Source organism: Peromyscus leucopus, chromosome 3 (genome assembly GCF_004664715.2).
Source record: "Peromyscus leucopus breed LL Stock chromosome 3, UCI_PerLeu_2.1, whole genome shotgun sequence".
NCBI classification, from domain to species: Eukaryota; Metazoa; Chordata; class Mammalia; order Rodentia; family Cricetidae; genus Peromyscus; species Peromyscus leucopus.
In genome coordinates, this window is record NC_051065.1 from 87705714 (window position 1) to 87731439 (window position 25726).

General features: G+C 48.5%; 1 protein-coding gene and 1 long non-coding RNA gene across 3 annotated transcripts; one reads left to right on the plus strand and one right to left on the minus strand.

Annotated features, from left to right (window-relative positions):
* Positions 1 to 1789: 1789 nt before the first annotated feature.
* Positions 1790 to 18793, minus strand: LOC114685582. 2 transcript variants are annotated; one of them, XR_005091105.1, is made up of 5 exons: positions 18707 to 18793; positions 7265 to 7334; positions 6270 to 6347; positions 3061 to 3215; positions 1790 to 2119 (listed from the first exon to the last, which is right to left on the minus strand). It is a non-coding gene; the product is annotated as an uncharacterized LOC114685582 (long non-coding RNA). The 2 variants fall into 2 exon arrangements; XR_003733478.2 differs by having other exon boundaries at positions 3061 to 6347.
* Cd8a (CD8a molecule) lies at positions 18342 to 25012 on the plus strand. Its single transcript, XM_028860222.2, has 6 exons — positions 18342 to 18631; positions 18721 to 19083; positions 19612 to 19716; positions 19886 to 19996; positions 20773 to 20803; positions 23808 to 25012. Exons 1-6 carry the CDS (start codon positions 18586 to 18588, stop codon positions 23857 to 23859), a joined length of 708 nt encoding a protein of 235 aa, XP_028716055.1. The 5' UTR covers positions 18342 to 18585; the 3' UTR covers positions 23860 to 25012.
* Positions 25013 to 25726: the final 714 nt, after the last annotated feature.

Here is a 25726-nt window from a genome sequence, read left to right on the forward strand (position 1 = left end):
GAACTGAATTTTACAGATCGCTGAGCCTGACATCAGAGAGGCAAGGGCTCTCTGACCCGAGCCGCAGACAGAGCCTGAAGTAGTGCCCAAGTCTGCACCCCGCCGTCCCGTGGGGAACAGAGCAGGAAAAGCCCACCAGAAGGGCAGCGCACAGGGGGAGGAAGAGGCTTTAGGAGCCCAGTCAGCCAAGGACTCACCATTTGGAGAGAGCTGTGTATGTGGGGGCTAGCCCTGTCACCCACGGCTGAGCTGGGGTCTTGCTAAAAGTGAAACTGATTTCTGGAGGGTTCTGGAGGTGTTTGCTACAGGGGAGTAGATGTTCCACCCCGGGGTCCTCACAAGCTTCAAAAGAGTTCCTCTGCTTGCTTTCGGCTTCTGAGGCCCGTTGGCTGCCTCTGCTACTTCTAGATGTTTCTGAGGTCACAGCAGACCACAGCGTGTTTCAGCCTAGGCAGAGGCAGTAAGAAACCCAATGTGAACGTGACTCTAGTAGGCCAGAAGGAGACCCTCTCCTGCCTCCTCAGCATAAGGCAGCCACCTGCAGGCTTCCTGGTCTCAGCATTGCCCAGGGAGCTGTTTCCTCTCCTCCCAAGCAAATGAGATAGACATCAGTGATCCTTTCAGCAGATAAGAAGTAGGATCAGAGAGGTTCAGAGCATACTGGAAATCACACAGCATTAATAAACTGCAGAACTAGGATTCAGACCCAGTGGCCTGACCTGACACCTTAACCAGTGAGTGGCGTGTGACAGACAGCTCAGTAGTCCATAAGCAAGCTTTGTGGGTGTGGGAAAAGGATCCAGGAGAAGGCCAATGCAGCTCTAGGAAAACCCAGAGTTACTGGATTTGAGGGCAATAAGACAAAACTATACTCACCCCTTCAAGATAACTCAAAGCAGATAAAGTCAGAGAGAATCAGAGGCTGAATGGGCTGCATAAGACACTGGAGGGGGGGCCAAAGAGAGAGAGGGAGGGAGAGAGCGGGAAGGAGGGAGGGAGGAGGGAGGGAAGGAGGGAGGGAGGGGAGAGAGAGAGAAAGAGAGAGGGAGGGAGGGAGGGAGGGGGAGAGAGAAGCAGACAGGGAGATGATTCACTGGTTAAAGCACTTGCCACTCAGGAGTGAACCAGAGTTCGGATCTTCAGAAACTCATGTAAATGTTGGGTGGGCCTGTGGCCTGACTGTGAAAACAGAGGCAGGATTCCCAGCAAGGCTTGAAGGGCCATAGAGCATGATTCCTGACTTCAACCCCCCCACTCTCTCTCTCTCTCTCTCTCTCTCACACACACACACACACACACCACTGGTGAAAAAAATAAAAAAGACAGGAGCCGGGCAGTGGTGGCGCACACCTTTAATCCAGCACTAGATAGGCAGAGGCAGGGGGATCTCTGAGTTCAAGGCCAGCCTGGTTTACAGAGAAAGTTCCAGAACAGCCAAAGTCATACAGAGAAACCTTGTCTTGGAAAAAAAAAAAAAAAAAAAAAAAAGACATGACATGAAAGCACAAATCATGGAGGCATAATTAAATGTCACTATACTTGAGATTTTTGCTTTTTTGAGTATATAGCCTGGCTAGGGCTCTAGCTCAGTAGTATGGCTCAGCAGTATGTCAAAGCATTGGTGGGCTGGTTTGTATAAAGCTGGGCAGGAAACACATTCACGCTAGGCAAGCTCTCTAACAACCAGGCCCCAGCCCCAGACTCCTTTTTATTTTTTTTTTAAGAATCTTTTTTAAATTGTATTTCTATTTTATATGTGCTTTGGTGTTTTGCCTGTGTGCATGTCTGTGGAAGGGTACTGGAACCCCTTGAGCTGCCATGTGGTCCTGGGAATGGAACTCAAGTCCTCTGGAAAAGCAGCTAGAGTGTTCTTCACCACGGAGCCCCTCTCCAGCTCCCCAGACTCGTTCTTGAGTCCTTGTGTTAGGTTTTGAGACAAACCTTTTGCTGAGTTGTCCAAGCTGGTTCTGAGCTCACTCTACAACACAGGCAGGCCTTCAACTCGCCATCCTGCTGCCTTGGCCTCCCTTGGAGTGGGATGGCACCATCAGCCCCAGGTGAAATAATCTTGAATCCAAATAGCAGGGACCATCTCCGCACAGTCCACACCGAAATTCACCTTGATTAAGCGTGATATTAAAATTGAGTATGACCCGGCAGTCACCAGACCTCTAGGTGTGGTGACTGAGGGTATTGTAGCAGGAATCTTAGAGAGTCTTATTAATAAAATCAAACCTGAGGCCAGTTATTGGGGTGAGGCTGGAAGATCAGAGAAGCAGAACAAGCCACAGCTACCTCACCTCACCAGTTCCTCAGCTGATCCTGTTTCCTCAGGCTGGAGGCCTCTGAGTCCTCATCCAGAATGGGTCTCATCTGAATTGCTGCTCGAAAGCCTGAAACTTAACTAGCTAAAAGCTTAACCAGCCAAATATGGTCTTCACGCCTCATATACCCTTCTGCTTTCTACCACCACTCCCTGGGATTAAAGGCGCGATGAGTCACCATGCCTGGCTGTATCCTTGAACACATGGATGTCTGCCTCTGGAATGCTAGGATTAAAGGTGTGTGCTACCACTGTCTACCCTCTATGTTTAATATTGTGGCTGTTCTGTCTCTGACCCCAGATAAGTTTATTAGGGTGCACAATATTTCGGGGAACACAATACCACCACAGGGTATTTCCAAAGAGATCTGGCTGAGGAGAGGAGACGCACTCTAAATGTGCACCAAGGTCCAGAACTGAGTAAAAAGAAGTGAACTGGGCACCATGTCCCCTCTCTCTCTCTGCCTCCTACCGCAGACTCCTTCCGGCTCCCAGGGCTCGGCTTCCCCCACAGTGATAGACTGTGCCCTCAAACTGGGTGTACGGTGGTGGGGCACGCCTTTAATCCCAGCACTCGGGAGGCAGAGGCAGGCGGATCTCTGTGAGTTCGAGGCCAGCCTGGTCTGACGAGCGAGATCCAGGAAAGGCGCAAAGCTACACAGAGAAACCCTGTCTCGAAAAACCTAAAAAAAAAAAAAAAAAAAAAAAAAAAAAAAAAATCAAAAAACAAAACCCACCTTTCCTTAAGGAGCCTTTACCAGGTGTCGGAACAGCAGGGCAGGTGACTAAGTCAGAGCCCTACGAAGACAGGAAGAAGGCCCTTTCCATCCTGCACGCACCTGCTCTCCGCTGGGCACATCACAATGGCTAAGTCAGTTTGTGGGTTTCTCGTCTAAGGATAAGTTAGAAGAAAAAGAGCTTTTTGGTTTCTTGATCCTGAAGTGAACAGATTTGGACTCTCCGCCCACTGAGTGTTCTAGTCCCACAAGGAAAGTATTTCAATATCCTGGCTTGGAAACGACACATGTTTATTAAGAAAGCTTATATCTTTCTCAGCTCCAATAAATAAAACGAAGAGCATGGGGCCAGTAAGATCCTCAGCTTTACAGGCTTGGTAGATTGAGAACCGACTCCCATGAGGGATCCTCTGACTTTCACGTGGGTGTTTGCACATAGAGGTAAATAAATAAGCAGTTAAAAATCATAGGAGATATACGTTTGTTCCAATGTACAAGATTTCATGCCCAGTCACTCATGCAAAACTATGCCTAAAGTTATTTGCAAAATTAGTCATCAATCAAAAACCTCAGATTCCCAAAAGCACAAATATGGTTACAACCTCAGACTGCAAGGAAATAAAATGATGTATGAAAGGAAGTGTAAGTGAGGACAAAGTGAAGCCATGGGTAGAAAGAAAAGTTTACTGGGGATGGGACTGCCAAGACGATGGGGGAGGGGAACAGAGAAAAGCAAGATGGCAGAAAAGCAAGATGGCAGGCTTTATAGGCAGCCCACAGGGTGGGTTTTTTGAGCTGATGCAAACCATTCTGATTGACCCAGAACTAGACGCCCTTGCCCAAGGTAGTTGGACCTTTAAGGGCAGATGAAGGAAGGTTCCTGGTAAACAGAAACCTACCTTATGAGATCTGCTTTCTGGTAAACAGAAACCTACCTTATGAGATCTGCTTTCTGGTAAAGAGAAAAATGCCTTTAGGCTTCTGTTTCCCAGCCAGAGTCCTTCTGTTTGGGACATGGTCGCCAGCTCTGCCCCTTTGGGGGGCTGCTTTGGACCTAACAGGAGGGGAAATCTATTCACTTGGGTATTAAAAACTTATTTTAATAACTCTTAGAATAACTAACAAAAATGGAAATTGCAGACTATTTCAAAAATCACTGTATCATAACAGAAATGTAGATAGGACCTGAATGCCCACCTCATTAATTAATGAGCAAAATTAATGAAATTGTACTCAATTACCCCTGTGAGATTCTGGCCACAAAGGTGAAATAAGAAGTTTTCTAAAGCAGTCTGGAAACTCGTATATTCACTCACCCCCCCACACACACACTCCTTCCCTTAACTCCTCTCAGATCGGCCCCCATGTCCCTACCCCATCAATTTCACACCCTCTTTTTCAGAATCCAATTTGTGCCAACACAGGTCTCGTTTTTTGTTGTTGTTGTTGTTGTTGTTTGTTTGTTTTGCTTGTAGTTGGGTGACGGGAATTCTACTTCCCAATCTCTTCCCCACCCCCCACCCCCGTTCCAAATTGCCAATACTAATTCAACACTGCCCCCTGCAGGGCTGACGCCGCTTTAATTCAAGGCTGGTGACCAGCATGGTAGACACCGACAGGACTGTTTACTGTTCCCAGTCTGGGTGACTTGGTAGAATACTCATTTTTCCTGGGCTTTTGTGTCCTCTGTGTCCTTCCCCTTTATCACTGTGCTACAGCATCACTCCTTCCTGTCTCCTTAAAAGGAGGAATGTTGGAGCAGGGCATGGTGGCACATGCATATCATCTCAGCACTTGATCAAGCCAGAGGATCAGGAGTTCACAGCGAACCTCGGCTACATAGAGAATTCAAGGCCAGCGCAGGCTATTTTAGATACTGTGCCTCAAAATGTTGGCCTGCATCTTCTCTGAGTTCACCCCTGACTCCGCATTCTAGACCCTCTAATCTCCGAACCCAATCAGGTGGTGTGCACCCCCCAACCTCCGCGCCACTCTGAAGTCCGGGTTTCTGCCTCCCTGCTGCATGCTAAGCTCTACCCGCGGCATGCTAAGCTAAGCTCTACCCGCAGCATGCTAAGCTAAGCTCTACCGGCGGCGGCATGCTAAGCTAAGCTCTACCCGCGACATGCTAAGCTAAACTCTACCCGCAGCATGCTAAGCTAAGCTCTACCGGCGGCGGCATGCTAAGCTAAGCTCTACCCGCAGCATGTTAAGCTCTACCCGCAGCATGCTAAGCTAAGCTCTACCCGCAGCATGCTAAGCTAAGCTCTACCCGCAGCATGCTAAGCTCTACCCGCAGAGCACAGCTGCAAACCTGCCCAAACCTGACTGGTACAGAGACCACCGTTCCCTGGGGCAGCAGTGGGGGGAAGTGCTGGGACTCTGCTCTGGGGCTTTCTGTGAGCAGACAAACGAATCCATGTGCCATAGGGGAGAGGAGATCAGGTCCTGCATCAACCGCGGTGGGCATTCCAGACCCTGCCAAGTCTAGTCCAGAGACCAGAGATGAACCTGCAAGCCTGGCTGTTGTAATCCTATCTCATCTCTCCAGCCATCATGCTAGGTACTTGGAAGCCAAGATCCCTACCTTCGGCCTGGTTGGCTGGCCACTTGCCCTTTCTTGACTCCACCCAGATTCAGTCTACACTGTTTCTTTTGATTCTGACTCTGGTACCCAGGCTCATCTCCTGTGTCATCACGTGTTCTCTAGCGGCTGTTGTTCTGGTGCCCCTTAAGTGCACAAGACCGAAATCACATGAGTGACCAGCACAGAATCTGCCAGCTGCAAACATCCACATCTCGGCATGACGCACTTGAGAAGCTGAGCATGGAGCAATGGGGAGACTCTAGGTCGTGGCTCCGACTCTGGACACTTGCAGAGACATCCCGAAAGACTGCGTAAAAAATGCAGAAGCTAAACCGGGAAACACTGAGTAGAGCTTCCCAAGAAAGGCCCTCCCTCCACCCCAACCAAAAGAGGAAGGACCACCGGAAGGGGGAGAGGGCAAAGCTTCTGCTCCTTCCTCTTCTTCATTCTCCTCAGAGTCCTTTCATTTCTAACTCCCTCTCTCCCCGTCTTCCAAAGAAGAAACACTCCATGTGTTGTTCCCAACTGCAGGAGTTAGACCCATTGGCTCTGGTGAGTAGTAGAAGCAGGGTCCACCTCTCCCATGTTCCCATCCCTGCATCCTCTGTGTTACACAGCTCACCTCAGGGGTCTCAGACTGCTCAGATCCCTTTAGAAAGTCAGGCGGGTTTGGCTCTCACCAATAATGAAGTCCGGGTTCCTAGAGCGAGAAAGGGAAACAATTTACGATTGAACTGAGGTTGCTAACTGCCTTCTTGGGTAAAAAGAATCAAGTTTCCACTGACTTTTGCACGTTTCTATTTAGAGTAAACTGTTTCAAGATGATGAATTCCCTCCCACACAACAAGAAGAAAGATTACAAACAAGGGGTGTGGGAAGGACGTCTCTTCCTAGTGTTTAGCCTGAGCTGTTGTTGGAAGAGTTCAGGACCCTCCAATCAATAAAAGGAAAGCTGAAGACTCGTTCGGTTATGGTAATTAGTGGAACACTTGGCAGGAAAGAAATCAGATTCACTGACAACCAGTCAAACACCTCTTTTAGCTGGGCATGGGGGGACGGGCTTGTCATCTCAACACCATGCAAGTTCCGGGACAACCTGGGCTACAGAGTAAGAAAATTTAAAAACAAAAACAAATAAACAAACAAACAAAAAACCCACCAAATTTTTATTTTAAGAGATTTGAATATGGAAGGTGTATCCCTATTCAAATCCACATCCAGTACATGAAGGTTCCTCAGCTCCTGCAATCATGTTGAGATTCCTTCAAGCAATGGGTGGGCAAAGGATTCAGAGAGGTGTTTTGAGAAGAGGAAGGCTGGGTTACCAATCGGCAAGTGGCAATATACTCACAAACTGGGGAGGCACAAGTTCCGACTGTGAAATATCGACTGTGTGGCCAGCTTCAGCTGTCAACACAACCTGGGGTCACCTGGAAAGAGGGACCCAGAATTGAGGAATGACCTCCATCAGATTAGCCCATGGGCACATCTATGGGGCATTGTCTTGATTGATGATTGGTGTGTGAGGGCCCAGCCCACCATGGGCAGCACCAGCCCTAGCCAGGGGTTATCTAGGCTGTATAAGCAAGTTATCAGAACATAGGGCTGGGAGCAAACCTTCAAGCAGCACTCCTCCATGGTTTCTGCTTCACGTCCCTGGCCTGACTTTCCTCTGTCATACTGTGACCTGGAAATATAAGCCAAATAAATGTTTTCCTCTTCAAGTTTCTTCTGATCAGAGTGTTTTAGCTAGTGTACCAATATCACAGAACTGAGAGACTGAGCATTGCGAAGTGTGTTGATACAGTATTCATCCACAACTCACCTGGGTGCTAACTAACACCACTTGCTTTGGAGAGAAACTTACCTACAGGTACCGGAGGGGAAGAAAAGTTTCAGGCAAGGTGTTCTTCTCCAGGTTGATACGATCCTCAAGTCATTCACTCATTTTCCAACCCAACACCCAGAGAAATATATTTTTAAAAAAAAGAGGTGTGTGTTTGTGTGTGTGTGTGTGTGTGTGTGTGTGTGTGTGTGTGTGTGCATTCAAGTGCACTTGTGCATATTCTGGTGCCCGCGAAGAGCATGGATCCCCTGGAGCTTGATTTACGGGCAGTTGTAAGCCACTTGATGTGGGTGCTGGGAGTTGAACTCTCTGCAAGAGGCCTGAGCCATCTCTATAACTCCAAGAAATCGCCCCCCCCACCCTGCCCGCCCCCAGTTAGGATGAAATTTCATGCAGTCCAGGCTGATCTTGAGCTTTCTATGTAGTCAAGGATGGCCTTGAACTTCTGGTCTTCCCGCTTCATCTCTCCGGTCCTGGGATTACAGGCATGCCCTGTTATACTCAGTTCATGTGATGCTAAGGAACAAACTTAAGGAAGGATTCATGTGTCCCAGGCAAGCAACCCTACCCACTTAGCTACATCCCCAGCCTGAGAAAACTTTATATTTGAACTCTACATAATACATGCAGGGATGTTGCTTACAGTGTTGATTGTAATAGTTAAAACAAACAAACAAACAAAAAAACAGAACCAGCCTTAAAGATCTGTCAAAAAAAAAAAAATGGCTGAAGAGTGGTGGTTGCTGTAGAACCCTATTATTTTTATATTCCCTTTACCTCAAACTTAAAAGCTTATACAACCATTTATTCATTTAAAAAGTTATTAAGGCAAGATAAGGTCTTCGTTTTGAACTTGGACGGTTAAGGAGCAAACAGACTCACACTGTTATGCAGATGACCGCAGCCTTCTCAGAAGCTCTTCTCATCTTGCAAAAATGAAACTCCATTGAACAGTGACTTCCCACCCCACACCCTCTCCAGCAGCTACCATCCTATTTTCCACCTGATGTTGACCACACCGGAGTCATAAGGAACTGGCCTCTCGTGAGTAGGTCGTTTCACTTAACAAGACGTTTTTAAGGTTCATCCACATTGACACACACTTCTGGAAACCCTCCCTTCTGAAAGCCGAACAGTATTGTTTTTATTTTATGTGAATGAGTATTTTCCTGAATGTATGTATGTGCACCACAAACTTGCCTGGTGCCCTTGGGGGCAAGAAGAGGATGATCCCCAGAACCTGGAGTTCCAGATGGTTGTGAGCCGCCCCACGGGGGCTCGGAAACTGCCTGGCCATTTCTCCAGCTCCCTGAACTGTATTTCACTGTGTGTGCATATGCCGTCTCCTGCTCGTCTGTTTACCTGTGCGTGGACGGTGCTTTCACGGTTTAGCTCTTGTGAATGATGTCACAATAATGACTTGTTTTTAACTTGACATCAGTGGCTTCTCATCATCAAAAGGAACCTATTCCCAATGTAAATATTGTTATTTTAAAATGAAACCACAAGAGCAACCTTGTAGCCTACAAGCAGCATGCCATTCCTACCTCAACCACCATCCATTATAAAGACAGAAGACTAAGTTAACTTTGGGGAAATTTTCATTACTCCTTTTCTCTCCTTGAATATAAGATTTTTTAAATTTTTTTTTAGAGAGAGTCTCATGTACCTCATGTTAGATTCAAACTCAAATATGAAGGATGCCCTTGAACTGATCCTCCTGCCTCAGCCTCCCAAGTGCTGGATTTACAGGTGTGCACCACCATGTCCAGCTCTGAACAGAAGAATTGCACCTCACCTCCTCTGCAGAAGTCTATTTTCGTGTATTATGTGACATGAAAGCAGAAAGGGATACTGTGGAGAGAGGAAGGGACCAGCGGCAGGGTGGCAGGGGACATGGGAGAAGATGGGGAAAGAGCAAAGTCTAATGACATGAAGTGTGAAAATGCCATAAGAAAACCCATTAGTTTGCATGCTAACTTAGAAATCAGTACATTTGATTTATTAACATTTATTTATTTTCCTGTACATGTGTGCCTATGTGTATCTTTGTCACCTGTGGACATGCCCAAGGAGTCCAGAAGAAGGCAAAGGATGCCCTGGAGTTACAGGTCATTATGAGTCTCCCTACATGGGTTCTGGGAACCAAACCTGGTCCTTTGGAAGAACAAGTGCTCTTGACTGCTGAGCCTTCTCCCTGTCCCTATTTTTTGAGATGGGTCTCATTATGTAGCCCAGGCTAGCCTCAAATTCATCAAGATGTGCCTGCCTCTGTCCCCCCAGCGCTGAGATTAAAGATGTGACCCACCACACCCAGCCAATAAAAATTTGAAGCCAAGGAACCTTCAGTATCTCATTAGAATTATTTAGGATGATGATGTTAGGGGACGGTGGATGAGAGGCATGGGCTCTCTTGCGTTGCTCCTTATAACTGAATGCCATTGCATAATCACCTCACAATAAAAAGCTCCATCTTAAACATAACCGGGGAAAGCATTCAGCTCTTAATGACTTTGGTAGATCTCAATAGGAAATCATTACCACCGCAATGAGACTGAGTTCAGCATCTATGGTTTTCCTCTTTGTTTGCCGTGTGGGGTAAGCACTGAAAATCTTAGTCTTGCGTGTAAACAGTTGCTTTGTTACAACTCACTAGTCTTTTTGACTTTTGCCAAGTTTTTTGCAAGAGGAAAAAAGAGGCAAGCATAATAGTAGTCCATCATCAAATTTCACTTAGTTTATTTGTGTGTGTGTGTGTGTGTGTGTGTGTGTGTGTGTGTGTGTGTGTGCCCATGTGCGCCCATTTGCCAGGATACACATATTGAGGTCAACAGGACAACTTCTAGAATTGGCTCTCTCCTGTTACTCTGGGCTCCAGGAATCAGATTCAGGTCATCAGGCTAAGGCAGGTGCTCCTACACATGGCATGTATGTAAAGGTCAGAGGACAACTTGTGGGTCCCAGGGAGCACACTCAGATCATCAGGTTTGGCAGCAAGCATCTTCACTTTCTCAGCCATCTCACCACCAGCCTCCAAATAAATACCTCTTGAAGACCAGGTGTGGCACTCTGGGATAAATGTGAACACAACCAGGTCTCTTCTTCAAGGGGTGGTGGGTCTGGTTGGCATGTCCAGGTATGCTCAAGGTCCAGGTGACACAGAGGACATGCGTGGTCTTTATTGCTTGGAATTGGGGATACAGAGAGAGGATAATTCCAAAAGGAAAGCTTCCTTTCCAGTCTGGGTCTTTGTTTTATTTTGTCTTGTTTTGTTGAGATGGGTTTTCATACAGCCCAGGCTGGCTGTGAACTTGCTAGTAGCTGAGGATGACTAAACTCCTGATTCTCCTGCTGCTACTTTTAACATGCTAGAATTATAGTTGTGTGCCACGATATACTGCTTGAGCTGAGTCTTGCAGAAGAGTTTGCAAGCAAAGAATAATAGAACAATCGATGGCATGAAGCAGAAAGGAGCAGATTCTCCACTGAGGAATGGAGACCAAACCTAGAAGTGAAGACATCAACCAGGCGGGAGGAGGAGATGGGGCCATGGGGACAAGTGTTTCAGGGCCTCACAGGCAACATACAGGACCAGCCAACATTTTCCGAGGGACCATGGGAAGCCCTGAGCTACCAGGATGAAATTTTTACTGGATAAGACCAGAATAAAAATAGGTTGATCATTTCAGAAACCATCACAAAGATCCAAAAAGCAACCTAGTTGTACTTGAGGTGGGGGTGTTCCAAGTACAGGAACATAAAAATGAAAGAAGTGAGATTGTTCTTTTTATTATGTATGTTTATATGTATGCATGCATGCATGTAAATATATATGTGTGTGTATAATATATGTATGCATGTGTATGTGTATGCATATATGCATTGTGTGCATGTATATGTATATGAGTGTATATGTATCCATGTTACATGGATACATTGTATTTTGGGTATTGTGGTAGTTTAAACTTTCCATAAGCTCATAGGGAGAGGCACTAGTAGAGGTGTGGCTTTGTTGGAGGAAGTGTGTCACTGTGGGGGTGGGCTTTGAGGTCTCATACATACTCAAGCCATGCCCAGTGTGATAGTTCACTTCCCATTGCCTGTGGGATCAAGATGTAGCTCCTTCTCTAGCACCATGTCTGCCTGCATGCTGCCTTGTCCCGCCATGACGATAATGGACTAAACTTCTGAAACTGTCAATCACTCAATTAAATGTCTTCCTTCTTAAGAGTTGCCATGGCCATGGTGTCTCTCCACAGCAATAGAAACCCTGCTAAGACAAGTTTAGTACTCTACCACTGAGCTTACACCATGAGTCCTTGACAGACATCTGTTTTTAATATAATATTTTTGTTTATTCTTTGAGAAATCATACACATCTGCAATGTTATTTTGATATTATCACCACCACATTCACCCTCCAGCTCCTCCCAGATCCCCCATCCCTCCTCAAAACTTCATGTACTCTCTTTTCTTTTTTTTGATAACTCACTAGGTCTAATTAATGCTGCCCATATGCACATGGCTGTGGGGCCACCCATGGGAGCGTGACCCATCTACCAGGGATGACGCTCCTAAAGAAATCTGCCTCTCCCTCCCCTAGGATCCATAGCTCCTGCACTAGGGGGGCCTCGGTAGCCCAGGCCCTCCATGCCATGTTGTTCACTGACGGGGTCACCTCCAGGCCTTGCACAAGCAGCCACAGCTGCTGTGAGTTCATGAAACCAAACAGGGTTCTCAAAAGAAGAAATGGAAATGTCAAAAAAAAATTTTTTTTTTAGCCATTAGGGGAACATAAATTGAAACCACTTGGAGATTTTCTCTTACCCCAGTTAGAATGGCTAAAATTAATGACCACAAATGCCAGCTAGGGTGTGGGAAAGGGGAAGGGGAACGGTCGGTAGAGTGGGAACTGGGAGAGGTAGTATGGAAATCAGTGAGACGATCCCTCTAAAGGCGAGAGATAGAACAGCTATTAGACCCAATGCAAGTATTAATCAAGGGTCTCCAAAGGAACAATTGTTAGAATGAATATGTGTGTGTGTGTGTGTGTGTGCGCGCGCACACACACACACACACATACATACATATATTCATTCTAACAATAGTGTGTATATGTGTGTGTGCTGTGTATGTGTGTGTATATGTATACATATACACATATACATATGTATACACACACACACACACACACACACACACACACACACACACACACACGACTTATTACAGTGGTGTATAGCCCGTGGTCCGAGTAGCCCAACAATAGCTGTTCCATGACAGGAAGGCCAAGGATCTGCCAGTGGTCAGTCTATGAGACTGATGTCTCAGCAGTCCCAATCTGGTGCTGGAGTCCCAGGGAAGACCTAGGGAGTGGTGAATTTTCAGACCACGTCGGAATCCTGAAGAAGCAGGTTTTAACACCATTGACGGGATGGCTCAGGGACAGAATAGACGAACTTGCCAGTAAAGCGAGGGCAAGCAGGCAAAAGGCAAAAGCTTCCTTCTCCCATACCCTTTTTAAAATGTGTGCCGCACCAGAAGGTGTGGCCCAGGTTTAGAATGGCTCTTCCACCTCAAGAAATCCAACCAAGAAAAATCCCTCACAGGTGTGCCCAGCTGCTTGGGTTTAGTTAACTCCAGATGTAGTCAAATTGACAGCCAAGATCAGCCATCCCAGCCAGCTGTACTACTCCTGGGAATTTCCCCAAAGGATGACATATCCTCCTGTGGAGACACTTGCTTCTCCATGCTATCGACGCTCTGTTCAGAATTGCTAAGACTTGGAAACAGCTCAGATGTCCCTGCACTGATGAATGGCGGTACACTTACACAATGAAATCTTATCCAGCTGTGAAGAAAAATGAATGTGCAGAGTAATACAGCTCTCAACCCTAATCTGAGAAGCTAATACAGTGGACAGTGGTTAATAGGGAGACTCACAAACAGTCAAAGCGCTGAGAATAAGTGTCTGGGGAGTGCCCAGCCATCACTGGGACCTCTGCACCACTCCCCATCCGCCGAGGCTCAGGGGAAGTCATGGAAGAAGGGAAGAGTCAAAGTCTGCTGACACAGTGTCTTCTAGACACCGCAGGACCTGCTGCCAGGTATTTGTGACTGAGCTACAACGAGGTCCTGATAACCCCAGCGTTTCCTGTGCCGTCTCTGCAGACCTGAGCTGATGAGGAGAGCAGCGGGCCACTTCAGAATCACAGGTTCCGAGATGTCTGTGCTTTCTGTGGCACAGAGTCCTGATGAAGGGTAACCACAGATATCTTTTCCACTGCTGTAAATCAGACTTCCATGGTTAAAATTATTTCACTCCCATGTTTTAAAAACATAAGGACAAAGCTCACTTAAAGGTGCTTCAGTTACTTTTCTGTTGCTATGATAAAACACTATGACCAGGGCAACTTATCTAAGGAAGCGCTTGTTTGGGGATTAAAATTCCAGAGGGCTAGATATCCATCACCATCATGGTGGGAAGCATGGTGGTGGGCAGGCAGACTTGTGCTGGAGCAGTAACTGAGAGCTCACATCCTGATCCACAAGGAGGAAGTAGAGAAAAGGACACACTGGAAAGTCTTTTGAAATGTCAAAGCTTGTCCCCAGTGACACACCTTCTCCAACAAAACCACACCTCCTAATCCTTCTCAAACAGTTCCACTGGTGGGTGACCAAGTATTCAAAGAAATGAGCCATGGGATCATTCTCACTCAAACCAGCACAAGGGCTACTACTATCAATTCTGTCTTTCACATCTTAAGAAATAAAGGTCCAGCCATGGTGGTGCATATCTTTAATCCCAGCACTGGTGAGGCAGAGTCAGGCAGAGCTCTGAAAGTTTGAGGCTAGCTTGGTCTACATAGTGAGTGAGTTCCAGGCAAGCCAGGGCTATATAGTGAGAACTTGTCCTTTACAAACAGAACAAGACACTTGCGTGACAGAGTACAGTCATTGTTCTTTGTGCCACATATCACAGGATGGGTACAGGAGATCAGATGCTGTGATGGACAGGCCCAACTCCAGCTCTCTGCACGCCTGGGCTACAGAGAACAAGCATCTTGGAACGATGCAGTCATATCAGCTCTGCCGCATGCTACAGGGCGGATGTCGCTGTGGTTAACATTTGAGAACCCACCGACTTCTGTGAAAAATATTCTTGGGGTCACAGAAGCTCTTTGGTGGGTTTGACATGTTGCCTTGGCATTCCCCTCACCCCCCATGGGGCTCTGTGCAAAGGGCAATGGCACCCTCGTGGCTGACAGTTTTCTTAGCTGCAGGACTTGAAGGCTCCTAAGTCAGCTACAGCTGCTCACTTCTGAGAGCTTGAAATGGAATGGCTATTATCCCCTCAAATCCATCCATCATCCTATTCGGGGATCTGGCTCTGAAGATCCGCATAACTGAAGGTTGACTGCGGCTCTCATCTGAAAAGTATCTTTTCCACCCTCTTTCTTATTCTTCTGACTGTCCCCGTTGGCCCCCAGGGTCCTGGGAACATCCTCCTGTAGGAGGAGCAGTGACCAAGCGAAATAGAAAACTATCATCTAAAACAAGATTGGTTGTGTGGGTGGTCAGAACCTACCTGTTTCCTTGCTGCCCTCATTCATGTAAGTTAAGAGAAGCACACACACACACACACACACACACACACACACGCACGCACGCACGCACGCACACACACACACACACACACACACCATAGGCACACAACTATATACGCACACATATACACTGTATGTGCATACACATGCACACTATACACATATACATACACACTACACATGCACACATACACTCACAGACACAGGATGAGCATGCACGTGTTGGCCATTACAAAGGCTTTGCCTCCTCTGACTCCCTCATCCTCTTGTTTGAAGGCGTCCTCGTCCTCTTATGTGAGGCGCCAGTGGGATAGCAACGAGGGTAAAGGTGCTTGCTGCCAACCCCGCCAACCTGAGTTCAATCCCTGGGACCCACACAGTAGGAGGAGAAAACTGACCCCAGTACTTGTCCTCTGACCTATAGTGCTGAGGTACATGATGGTACACATACTAAATATATATTTTTTTCTTTATATATATATATTTCTTTATATATATATTTCTATATATATATATTTATATATATTTCTTTAAAATTGAAAGTGTTGTGTGAATTTTATAATTTCAACGATAAAATGTTACAGGCATAATATATTTATGCAGCAGCCTTGCTGGCACAGTAACTACTTAAAATGGGAAACTCCCTAAACACCCACCAGTAAACTAAATTTTGAAACAGACATGTGGAATGCATCCGTGTAAAAGAATGAGGTAGGTCTACAACTACCAGCCTGGAGAGTTTCTTTCTCCTATTCTCAAGTAAGAAAATTGAAAATACACGTATATTCGTAACGCGACCCTTGAAATACGTGATTTGAAATGAGGAACGAACACCTGCGCAGACGACATCTGAGAGACCCAGCCAGCTGCTCCAGTGGTTTCGACTGGAGAACTGGGGGGCAGTGAGGAGAGATGAGATAGAGGCCTTTCTCTGCACTCATTCTTGTATTGTCTGACATTTTAAAATTTACAGTTGTGTGTGTGTGTGTGTGTGTGTGTGTGTGTGTGATATGCATGCATCCGTGCCTGTGTGGGGGTGCACAAGTGTGGGGTTACAGGTGCACATGTCCAAGTATGTTCAGGAGTGTGTGGAGGCCCAACGCTGGTGTATTTCATTGCTCTCCACCTCATGGTACGAGACAGAGTCTCTCAGTTGAACCCAGAGCTCACTCACTGCCAGAGCAAGTCTAGTTAGCCTGCTTGCTTCGGGCATCCCGGTCCCTTCCTCCTGGCAATGGAATTGCATGGGCTCTGGGGATTCGAACTCAGCTCCTCAGGCTCCCACAGCAAATACTTCACCCACTGAGCCGTCTCCCCAGCCCCTTGTCTAACATTGTTTCAAGAATATATTACTCTTGTCATTCGAAAAGCCACTTTAGAGCCGATGTGGTGGTTCAGTAGGTATTGTGCTTGCCGTGAGAGCCTGGTGACCCGAATTCAGTCCCCGGATGTAAAAGTGGAAGGAGAGAACCCACGCCACAAACGTGTCCTGACTTCCATCCACATTCATGCTGGGGCATGTGTGCCACGCATTCCCCCCATCATACACATCACACACAATAATAACAAAATACATAAAGTGATGCCGTCAACAGCTCTGAACATAAAATGCTCATGTCAGAGTGAGCATTTCGATGTTCTAAGAGCGGGGAGCGCTGAAGCCCAGGCTCTTGAAGCTCATCCAACACTTGTCTGCATAAGTCAGCCATACTGAGCCGGTGGCCCAAGCCTGCAATCCCAGCACCCCGGAGACCGAAGCAGTCAGGTTACCATGAACCCAGGGCCTACTTGGACTGCATAGTAAGTTCCAGGCCAGCCTAGGCTACGGAGTTGAGATCTTGTCTTCAAACAGAGACAACAGGAGAGCAAACCTCTTCAAAGGAGTGCAAGCTCAAGTGTGTGGCAGAGAATGCCAGGTGACTTGCCTCAAGCTATAGTCGAACAGTGGCAGCAGAGGTGCACTCTGTGTGGGACTCGAAGTGGGAAAACGCCACTAAGTGGAAACCCTGGGAAACTGAGAGGAAAGCACATCACCGAGGGGAAGAAAGAATGAGGTGCCCGTGTGCTCGGGACAGAAAAGAGTAAGCAACTGCACGCAAGATTCACCCAGGACACTCACACGCCACGCACTTATGTACGCGCATGCTCGCTGGCTTGCCTTTGAGTAGAGCGGGAGGAAAAGGAGGTCCAAGGCAGACAGCACGGGTCCTGGCATTTGCCAGGCAGAGAGCAGCCAGGGCTTGAAAACACAGAGGAGTATGTATGCAGTGAAGGAAACATCTGTCTGTCTGTGAGGCTGCGGCTGCAAGGACGTGGAAAAGCCAAGGGCTAGTCGGCAACCAAGTCAGGGGGTTGTTTTCATCCCGCTATGCAGGTCGCGGGGTGATATTGTCAGATCCCCAGGACAAGAATGATGGTCACAGTGTGTGGCTGGATCATCCCATTAGAGGGAGTTAGGTATGGAGGCCAAGGCTGCCAAGGCTCTCAGAAGGGAGGCGACTGAGCTGAGTTTCGTCCCCTGGGAGGGAAGCCAGGGAAGGATATTGCCAGTAGCTGAGTGCCACCCAAGGCTCTAGCTGAACCACCCACGTGGAAGTCTCCTTGGTGGAAGGCGCAAAGCCCTTCTGGTTAATGTCTCCGGTCTGCTTTGCTGGGATGGCTGTGTGTCTGATCCTTCCTCTTTCCATCTCAACCTCCGATCCTCATCAGACGGAGGTGGGAAGGGGCACAAAGCAGCGTAAGAGACGCTATTGAGAGCAAAAGAAGCGGGAGAACAGGAGGATCTAGAGTTCAAGGCCAGCCTTTGCCACGAAGTGAGTTTGAGGCCAGCTTAGGCTACCCAAGACCCTATCCAAAAGAAAAAGGAGAAGAGTGGGCACTCTTCTCCCTTCCTTCCTGTCACTCCCGTTTTATTTTATTATTTTAAGATTTGATCTTGCCGGGCGATGGTGGAGCACGCCTTTAATCCCAGCACCTCGGAGGCAGAGGCAGGCGGATCTCTGTGAGTTCGAGGCCAGCCTGGGCTACAGAGTGAGTTCCAGGAAAGGCTCCAAAACTACACAGAGAAACCCTGTCTCGAAAAAAAAAAAAAAAAAAAAAAAAAAAAAAAAAAAAAAAAAAAAAAAAAAAAAAAAAAAAAGAAGAAGAAAGAAAGAAAGATTTGATCTTTCTCCTTCCCCTTTTCTGCCATTCTTGCAATAGAACAATCCCCAAGGACCGCTTTCCAAGCGTTTTCTCTTCCCCCAACCTCAGTTTTCAGCTGCCCCCAGGCTGCTCTGCAAGGCTCAGTTCTCTGAGCTCCCTCGCCCCTGGAAGGTGATAACCGCAAAAAGGAGGCTAACAGTTTCTTCAGTGGGGGCTTCGGATGACATCATATCCTCAGTCTGCAGCAGGGCCCAGTTTCCTCACCCACCACGGCCCCCCCCCGTTCCTGGGCCCCTCCCTTAGCGCCCTAGCTTGACCTAAGCTGCTGGTGGGAGCATACCATGGCCTCGCGGGTGACCTGCTTTCTCTCGCTGACCCTGCTGCTGAGTGAGTTGGTGACCCCGGGGAGGGCAGGGCTGGAATACATCGAGGGTGTGGGGACTCCAGACTCAGCCTCCTTACCTGGCCCCCCGCAGACGCCTTCGCTGGGCTCCAGGGTTCGAAATCCTTTCAAATGTCGCCTCCGAATGTGGTGGCGGAACGTGGCGAGAACGTGAAGCTGATATGCAAAGTGCTGTTGTCCACTTCGCAAGGATGCTCTTGGCTCTTCCAGAAGCGGGGCGACGGACTTGCACCCACCTTCCTCATCTATCTCTCTTCGACCCGGAAAAAATCGAATGACAACCTATATTCAAATCAGATCTCTGGCGAGAAGAATGGTGACGAGTACACCCTCACCCTGAGCAAGTTCAGCGAGGAAAACCAAGGCTACTATTTCTGCTCTGTCACAAGCAACTCAGTGGTGTACTTCAGTCCTCTCGTGCCGGTCTTTCTGCCAGGTCTGGGCGCGCAGGTCTCTTCCCCTGGGTGTTGGGGGGGGTCACATCTGAACACGTTTCACACGCAGACGTCCTCCTCTTAAATCTCTTGGGGACCCCTGGGGGGGGGCTACTTTCACACCGTCCCTATTTCACAGACCAGAAAACTGAGGCTGAGGTGCCAGGCGGGATTGGAGGTGACTCTTAATACCCCGGTATCTGGGATGGAGTTTGAATATGTGTACTGCCCTGTCCTTGTTGGCTGGGGGAGGGGCGTTAGAGCCGGATATTGACTAAAGCGTTTGGTGGCGGAGGGCCGCGGCTGCTGCGCTGCGGGGATCTGGTCCAGGCGTCCTAGGCCCAAGGTTACACTTGCGAGCAGCGGGAGTGGCCCGGCACTTGTCCAGGGGTCCCGTCTTTCTCGCTAAAAAAAAAAAAAAAAAGCCAGGAGGGGGCGTCTTCTTGGGTAAAAGCTAAGCGGGAAGAGTTTGGGGCACCAGTGCATCCACCACCACATCCTAACCCTCAGGCATCCTGTTGCTCCTGCAGAGAAGCCCACCACGCCAGTGGCGCGACTACCCACACCAGTGCCCACTACCGGGACATCCCGGTCCCAGCGACCAGAAGCTTGCCGGCCCGGGGCGGGCGTTTCAGGTTAGACGCTCTCAGGGTCCGTGATCGGGGTGGGCAGACAACCTGGGAGGCTGCTTGCCAAGGCAAATCCTGATCCTGGAGGGAGACCTGGGCGGGGAGCAGAGCTGGGGCCGGGGGCGGGGGACTGTCCCCGAGGGTCTCTAAATGCCACCCACTCGGACCTTGTCAGTGAAGAAGAGCGGATTGGACTTCGACTGTAATATCTTCATCTGGGCACCCTTAGCCGGAATCTGCGGGGTCCTTCTGCTGTCCCTGGTCATCACTCTCATCTGCTGCCACAGTAAGTCCTGGGGAGTCGCCGCGGGGAGGAGCCTACCCCACTCAAGTGCTTTGTGCTCGCCCTGACCGCCCTTGTGGGAGATGAAGTTCAGGCTTGGGGGGAGGGGGGGCAGCTGCCCTGCAGGACCGGTGCCGCTTTCCTGGAGGCAGGAGACAGGCAGGCCACCCCGCTGCTCCTTCCACCCTCTGAGAACCCTACTCCAGGACCGCCAGAAGCAGCTAAGCCAGCAGCTAGCGCAGCCAGGGAGTGCATAAACCCTCCAGGGAGGGGGCGGCTGTGGCCCTGAGACCTGGCCCCAAGAAAGCTGGGTCAAAACCGTGGCTGGCTTGAGAGTTACCCTTAATTCCACCCCCACAAACCACTCGCTCCTCTTGAGTCCTGTGCCAGCCTGGTTACAGATTCCCAGCTTCGCTCACATCTACACTTAAAATGCTGTTGTCGTCCTGTGTTCCCCAACCCCCTCCGCCTGGAGACAGGGTTTCATGTTGACTAGGCTAGCTTAAAACTAGTTATGTAGCCTAGGATAACCCCAAACTTCTGATCTGATCCTTCGGCCTCTTTCCATTTGGGAGTGCCAGGACTACAGGCATAGGCCACCAAACCAAATTTAAGATTTTTTTTTTTAACTGAAGCTTGAGGACAGGGTTGGCAAAGTAGTGTTCACTCCAACTCTGAGGAGTTATGATCCTCAAAAGACCAGAGTAGAGAACGCTCTTGAAAGGGCATCTAGAAACTGCAAGAGGGCACTCATTCACTCGCCCTTCTTCCTTGTCTAGGGAACCGAAGGCGTGTTTGCAAATGTCCCAGGTGAGTACTTTTCTGAACTCTGGGCCTGCTCACCGGGGCAGCCTGCTCACCGGGGCAGCCTGCTCACCGGGGCAGCCTGCTCACCCCGGGCAGCCTGCTCACCGGGACAGCCTGCTCACCGGGGCAGCCTGCTCACCGGGGCAGCCTGCTCACCGGGGCAGCCTGCTCACCCTGGACAGCCTGCTCACCCTGGGCAGCCTGCTCACCCTGGGCAGCCTGCTCACCCCTGGGCAGCCTGCTCACCCAGGGCAGCCTGCTCACCCGGGCAGCCTGCTCACCCCTGGGCAGCCTGCTCACCCGGGCAGCCTGCTCACCCCGGGCAGCCTGCTCACCCCGGGCAGCCTGCTCACCCGGGCAGCCTGCTCACCCTGGGCAGCCTGCTCACCCGGGCAGCCTGCTCACCCTGGGCAGCCATGGTCCCAGTGGTTCTGGCTGACCAGTGGCAGGTGGTTGGGGACTCCTACTCAGAAAGAGGTCGTGACAGTGAAGTCCTGGTGGCAGGGAAGAGTCAGCCAGTCCCTAAACAAGGAGAAGAAGAAGGCAGGTAAGGTATTGGAATTCATTCCTGAGAAAAGGAAGGCCCACAAAGGGCTTGGTGGGAGAGCACTGGGACTTTCTGGAAATCCTGTTCTGTCTAGCTCACCTCCTCTACCACCATCAAAAAAATAAAATAAAATAAAATTCCCCTCCAACCCAGCATAGCTCCGGGAGTACATGGGGTCCTCCTCTTGTTCTAGATGATTCCATATGGGTGTTTTGGAGGTGTATCAAGACACCTCTCTACTTATCCTCTTGATTGGTCCATTTTTTTTTTAAAGAGAAAGCCATGTTTTATTACTAAAATATAATAAACAATGCCCCCAGTTCCTAATTTTTCTGTGAAAGCACAGGGCCTTGAATTCCTGTCAGGGTTTAGGGGATAAAAGGACCAGAAGCAAAGGCAGTTAGCTCTCTGGTAGCTCAAATGTCTGCCCCACCCAATTCCAGCTCAGTCATTCTGAAATGATCAGAAAACTAACTACAGCATCTAAGAGAGATCTCAGTTTTCACTTTGCTTTGACCTTATGTTAGGACAGCCCCTGCCCCCAGCAGTGGCATCATCCAACAGCCCCTGCACCCCAGGGAGTGGCATCTAACTGCTCTTGCCTTCCAAAGGTGGCATCATCTAACAAGTGTTGTCCCAGCTTGGCAATGGGACAAAGGGGTTCCACTCAGAATTTGTCTGAATCTACACAGCAGCCGCAGCCTTGTCTTGCAGATATCATCGCCCCCCAACTTTCAGACCACAGCTACAAGATAAGGAAACCCATCTGAAGGGGCAAAGATGGGATCACAGTCAGATGATCAAAGCCAGACCTCTTAAAGCAAGGTTTCAGTGTGCCAGTTGCCTGCTTTATGCAGTCAGCCCTTCATGCCCCATGCCCATGGGTTCCACATCATCAGAAGGCATGCCCGTCATGAACTTTCTTTTTGGTCATTTCCCCCTAAACAATAAACAGATTTTACAGTTTTAGGTATTACAGGCCATCTGGAGATGATCTGTGTGGCAGTGCAACGTGTACAGGCTAAATGCCATTTTATATAAAAGGAACTCCAAAGATTTGGCTCTCCAAGATGGGTACCCCAAGCAGGGATAATATCGAAGTCCTCCTTGGATAGTAAGGACAACTGTATGTTTTGTTTTTCTTTTCATTTCAGGTTTTGTAACAATCTTTAAAGTAGTTACTATGCCCTCCATTTTACAGAGGAGGAACCTGAGGCGTAGGACTTTTGGTGATATGTCTCAGGTCATACTGCCAACAAATATCAGGCTTTTGCAACTTCCATCTAAAACTCAGTTTACCTTCCCGGGTCAGCAGGCTGGCTGGGGCTGAGTGCTAAATACAACCCACTATATACATTTCCTTCCAGTAGATGGACGTATTTAAAATTTCCTATCCGGGTTCACATTTTGCACGTTTTCTATCTCCGTGCTGGAATCTGCCTTTAGCAGCTTAGACATCGTTTAAACCAAGGCGATGTAACAGTATCCAGTGTGGTTGTGTTGCAGGTGGTATGCTGAGGGCATCAAGACAAAAGCCTGTGAAGGGTTTTCCTTGCTTTCATGATCGAGTGTACTTGGTTGCTTCGGCAAGACAGTCACTTATCTTGACTTTTTCTGAATACTCTCATTTTGAAATGTAAAACAGAAAAGCCTGCCCTGGCCGTGAAACCCAGAGCTATCCAAGGTTGCCTCCTAGAACTCACACGTTTGAGTATGAGCTGAAAGGCAGGGAGGTTTTGGAGGAGCCATTCGGGGCACCCACTTTTAGTGTGACGTCAAGTTCAGGGACTTTGAACTTCAGCACTCTGCTTGACTGAGGATGGCGCCTTAACCCTTTTGCATCCTCAATTTCGGGTTGTGGGGATCAGAATCAAGTAACCGCCGGGCGGTGGTGGCGCACGCTTTTAATCCCAGCACTCGGGAAGCAGAGCCAGGCGGATCTCTGTGAGTTTGAGGCCAGCCTGGTCTACAAAGCGAGATCCAGGACAGGCACCAAAGCACCACAGAGAAACCCTGTCTCGAGGAAAAAAAAAAAAAAAAGAATAAGTCACCTGGTTTCTTAAACAATTCACCTCAATATCCCACCTTCCTGAGACTCCAGAAGGCTCTAGGAAGCCTAACTGGGCTCAGATCCTGCTTCAGCTGCCTGATAGTTGTGTGACCTGAGGCAGGTTCTCTAACCTCTCCTGAGCAGTGCATACCCCTAAATGGTACCACGAGGCTTAAAAAAGGGTTACTTACCCATTCTTGCTGGCACCCTAGGGACAAGTTCTCAGAGCCATTAAAAACTGAGGGCAGCGGATGCTGTCCTGGAACATGCTATGCAGACCAGGTTGGGCTCCAACACAGAGACCCGCCTGCCTCTGCCTCTGGAGTGCTGGAATTAAAGGCGTGCGCCACCCAAGGCTCATTAAAGAGGTTCTTGCTACAGTGATGGTCAGTCTCCTGCCTCTCTTTCAGGCCCCTGGTCAGACAAGGAGGCAAGCCCGGCCCTTCAGAGAAATTCGTGTAAGATGACGCCAGAGACCTCTTCATGCAAGAGATCAAGCCCTCCTTTTCCAGTATTTCCCACCTTCCTATATATTGTTCTCTGTATTATTTTAGTGGGGTGGGGTGGGTGGGAGCAGTTTCTTTTCTTTATAAATTCACTTTGACACAAAACAAGACCACATACGTCTACAGGACACAAGGGTGGCAGCTCTGTTGTTGCGTGCACAGAATGGGGTGGAAAACTGTAACAGCAGAGCTTACTGAGTTCTCAGGGTTACGGGATGATCGGCACCCACTTGATGATCTAAATTCCCTGTCTGCCCATTATACAGAAGAGGCTGAAGGTCAGAGCTAGGGACGGCAGGATCTGTGGGCCAGGAGAGAACCCATGCTGGAGGAACCCTCACCAGCTGGGGAACTTGCTCCGTACCCTGAGCTCTCTATTCAGGGCTGTGCCTGCGTAGTGTGTAGGCTGTGTAGTGGTGTGCGTGTGCCTCAAACCACAAGAGAGCGAGCAGTGTCACCTGTGACCTGCTCAGCGCTGGCCATGAGCACAGACGTCACACAGTCAGGAGAGGAGGACTACCTTTATGCACCTGAACATCAGAGCTCCTTGTAAGGCGGTCCAAGCTCCTACAAGTCAAGGGGTATAGTCAGCCCTGGAAAACAGCTCCCTCTGTTGCTGAAGACCGCCTCTGTGAGATTCCTGTGGAACTGTGACTGCCTCAGCCCTTGCACCACAGAGGGTGAGGTTTTACGAATACGATTTGTGCATCAGAGCAGCTGTAGACAGGCTCTCCCCCATTTCTAAACATCTAGACTGGGATGTGCTCGTGGGGTCACGGACATGTTTATACTTTATAAACACAGAATCCTTGGAGAGCACTCTTTGGCATCCCTGGAAGACAGATGTGTGGATGAGGCAGGGTAGGCTTGAGGAAAGAGGCTTACTGTCAAGACTACTGCCCCAGGGTGAATTTCCTCTCACAGTATTATATAAGCAACAGATGCTATGGAATAAAAAACCTGAAGGAACTAGGAGTCACCCATATCTGATTATTTCCTATGCATATATAAGTAAGAAAAATATACACCTTGGGTTTTTAAAATGGGATTATACCACACTTTTTGTAAGTGGCTTTAGTAAATAAACATAGTATCATTTAATGGTTAAATAGCATTTCATATTTTGTTGTGCCCCATTTACTACCTAACATTAAATTGTTTCAAACCTCCCCCTACTTAATACTACGAAACCTTGCACACATCTTTGGGGTTTGCTTGTTTGGTTTTCTTGTTCAAGAAAGGGTCTCATGCGTAGGCTAGATTTGAAATCCCTATGTAGTTAAAGATGCTGTTGAATTTCTGATCCTTCTGCCACCACTTCCCGGGTGCTGGGATTCCAGGTGTGGGCTACCATGCCATTTATGTGGTGCTGGGAATATATAGCTACACAAGCATCCCTGAGCCACTGAGCCACACGCCCCAGCCCTGACACACCTTCTTAAGGGTATACACTTGGAAGTAAAATTACCAGACCAGTCCCCTTCCTTACTCTGTACTATAACCACATCAGTCAAAATGGACAGATCAACTCTTCTGTTGCCTTCTTTTTCTCTTGGTGACAGCTGAGATGACAAATCTCCCACCATCAACCACAAAATCATTTCTTTTTGAGATAAAATACACATACTGAGGTGATAAAATATACAAGTCCTGAGTGTTCGTCACAGAGTAAGAACACCCACGCACCCAGAAGTGGGTCAAAAAAGAAAGTCACCAGCCAGCACATTCAGCTGCCTTCTACTACCATGTCCCCTGGCAGGGACTGAACCCAGAGTCTCACACAGTAACTACATGTTCTACCACTGAACCATGTTGTCCAGGTT

Coding starts and splice junctions, on each gene's coding strand:
- Cd8a (XM_028860222.2), top strand. CDS start 18,586: ATGGCCTCGCGGGTGACCTGCTTTCTCTCGCTGACCCTGCTGCTGA. Junction 19,084..19,611: donor CGTGCCGGTCTTTCTGCCAG/GTCTGGGCGCGC, acceptor TTGCTCCTGCAG/AGAAGCCCACCACGCCAGTG. Junction 19,997..20,772: donor CACTCTCATCTGCTGCCACA/GTAAGTCCTGGG, acceptor TTCCTTGTCTAG/GGAACCGAAGGCGTGTTTGC.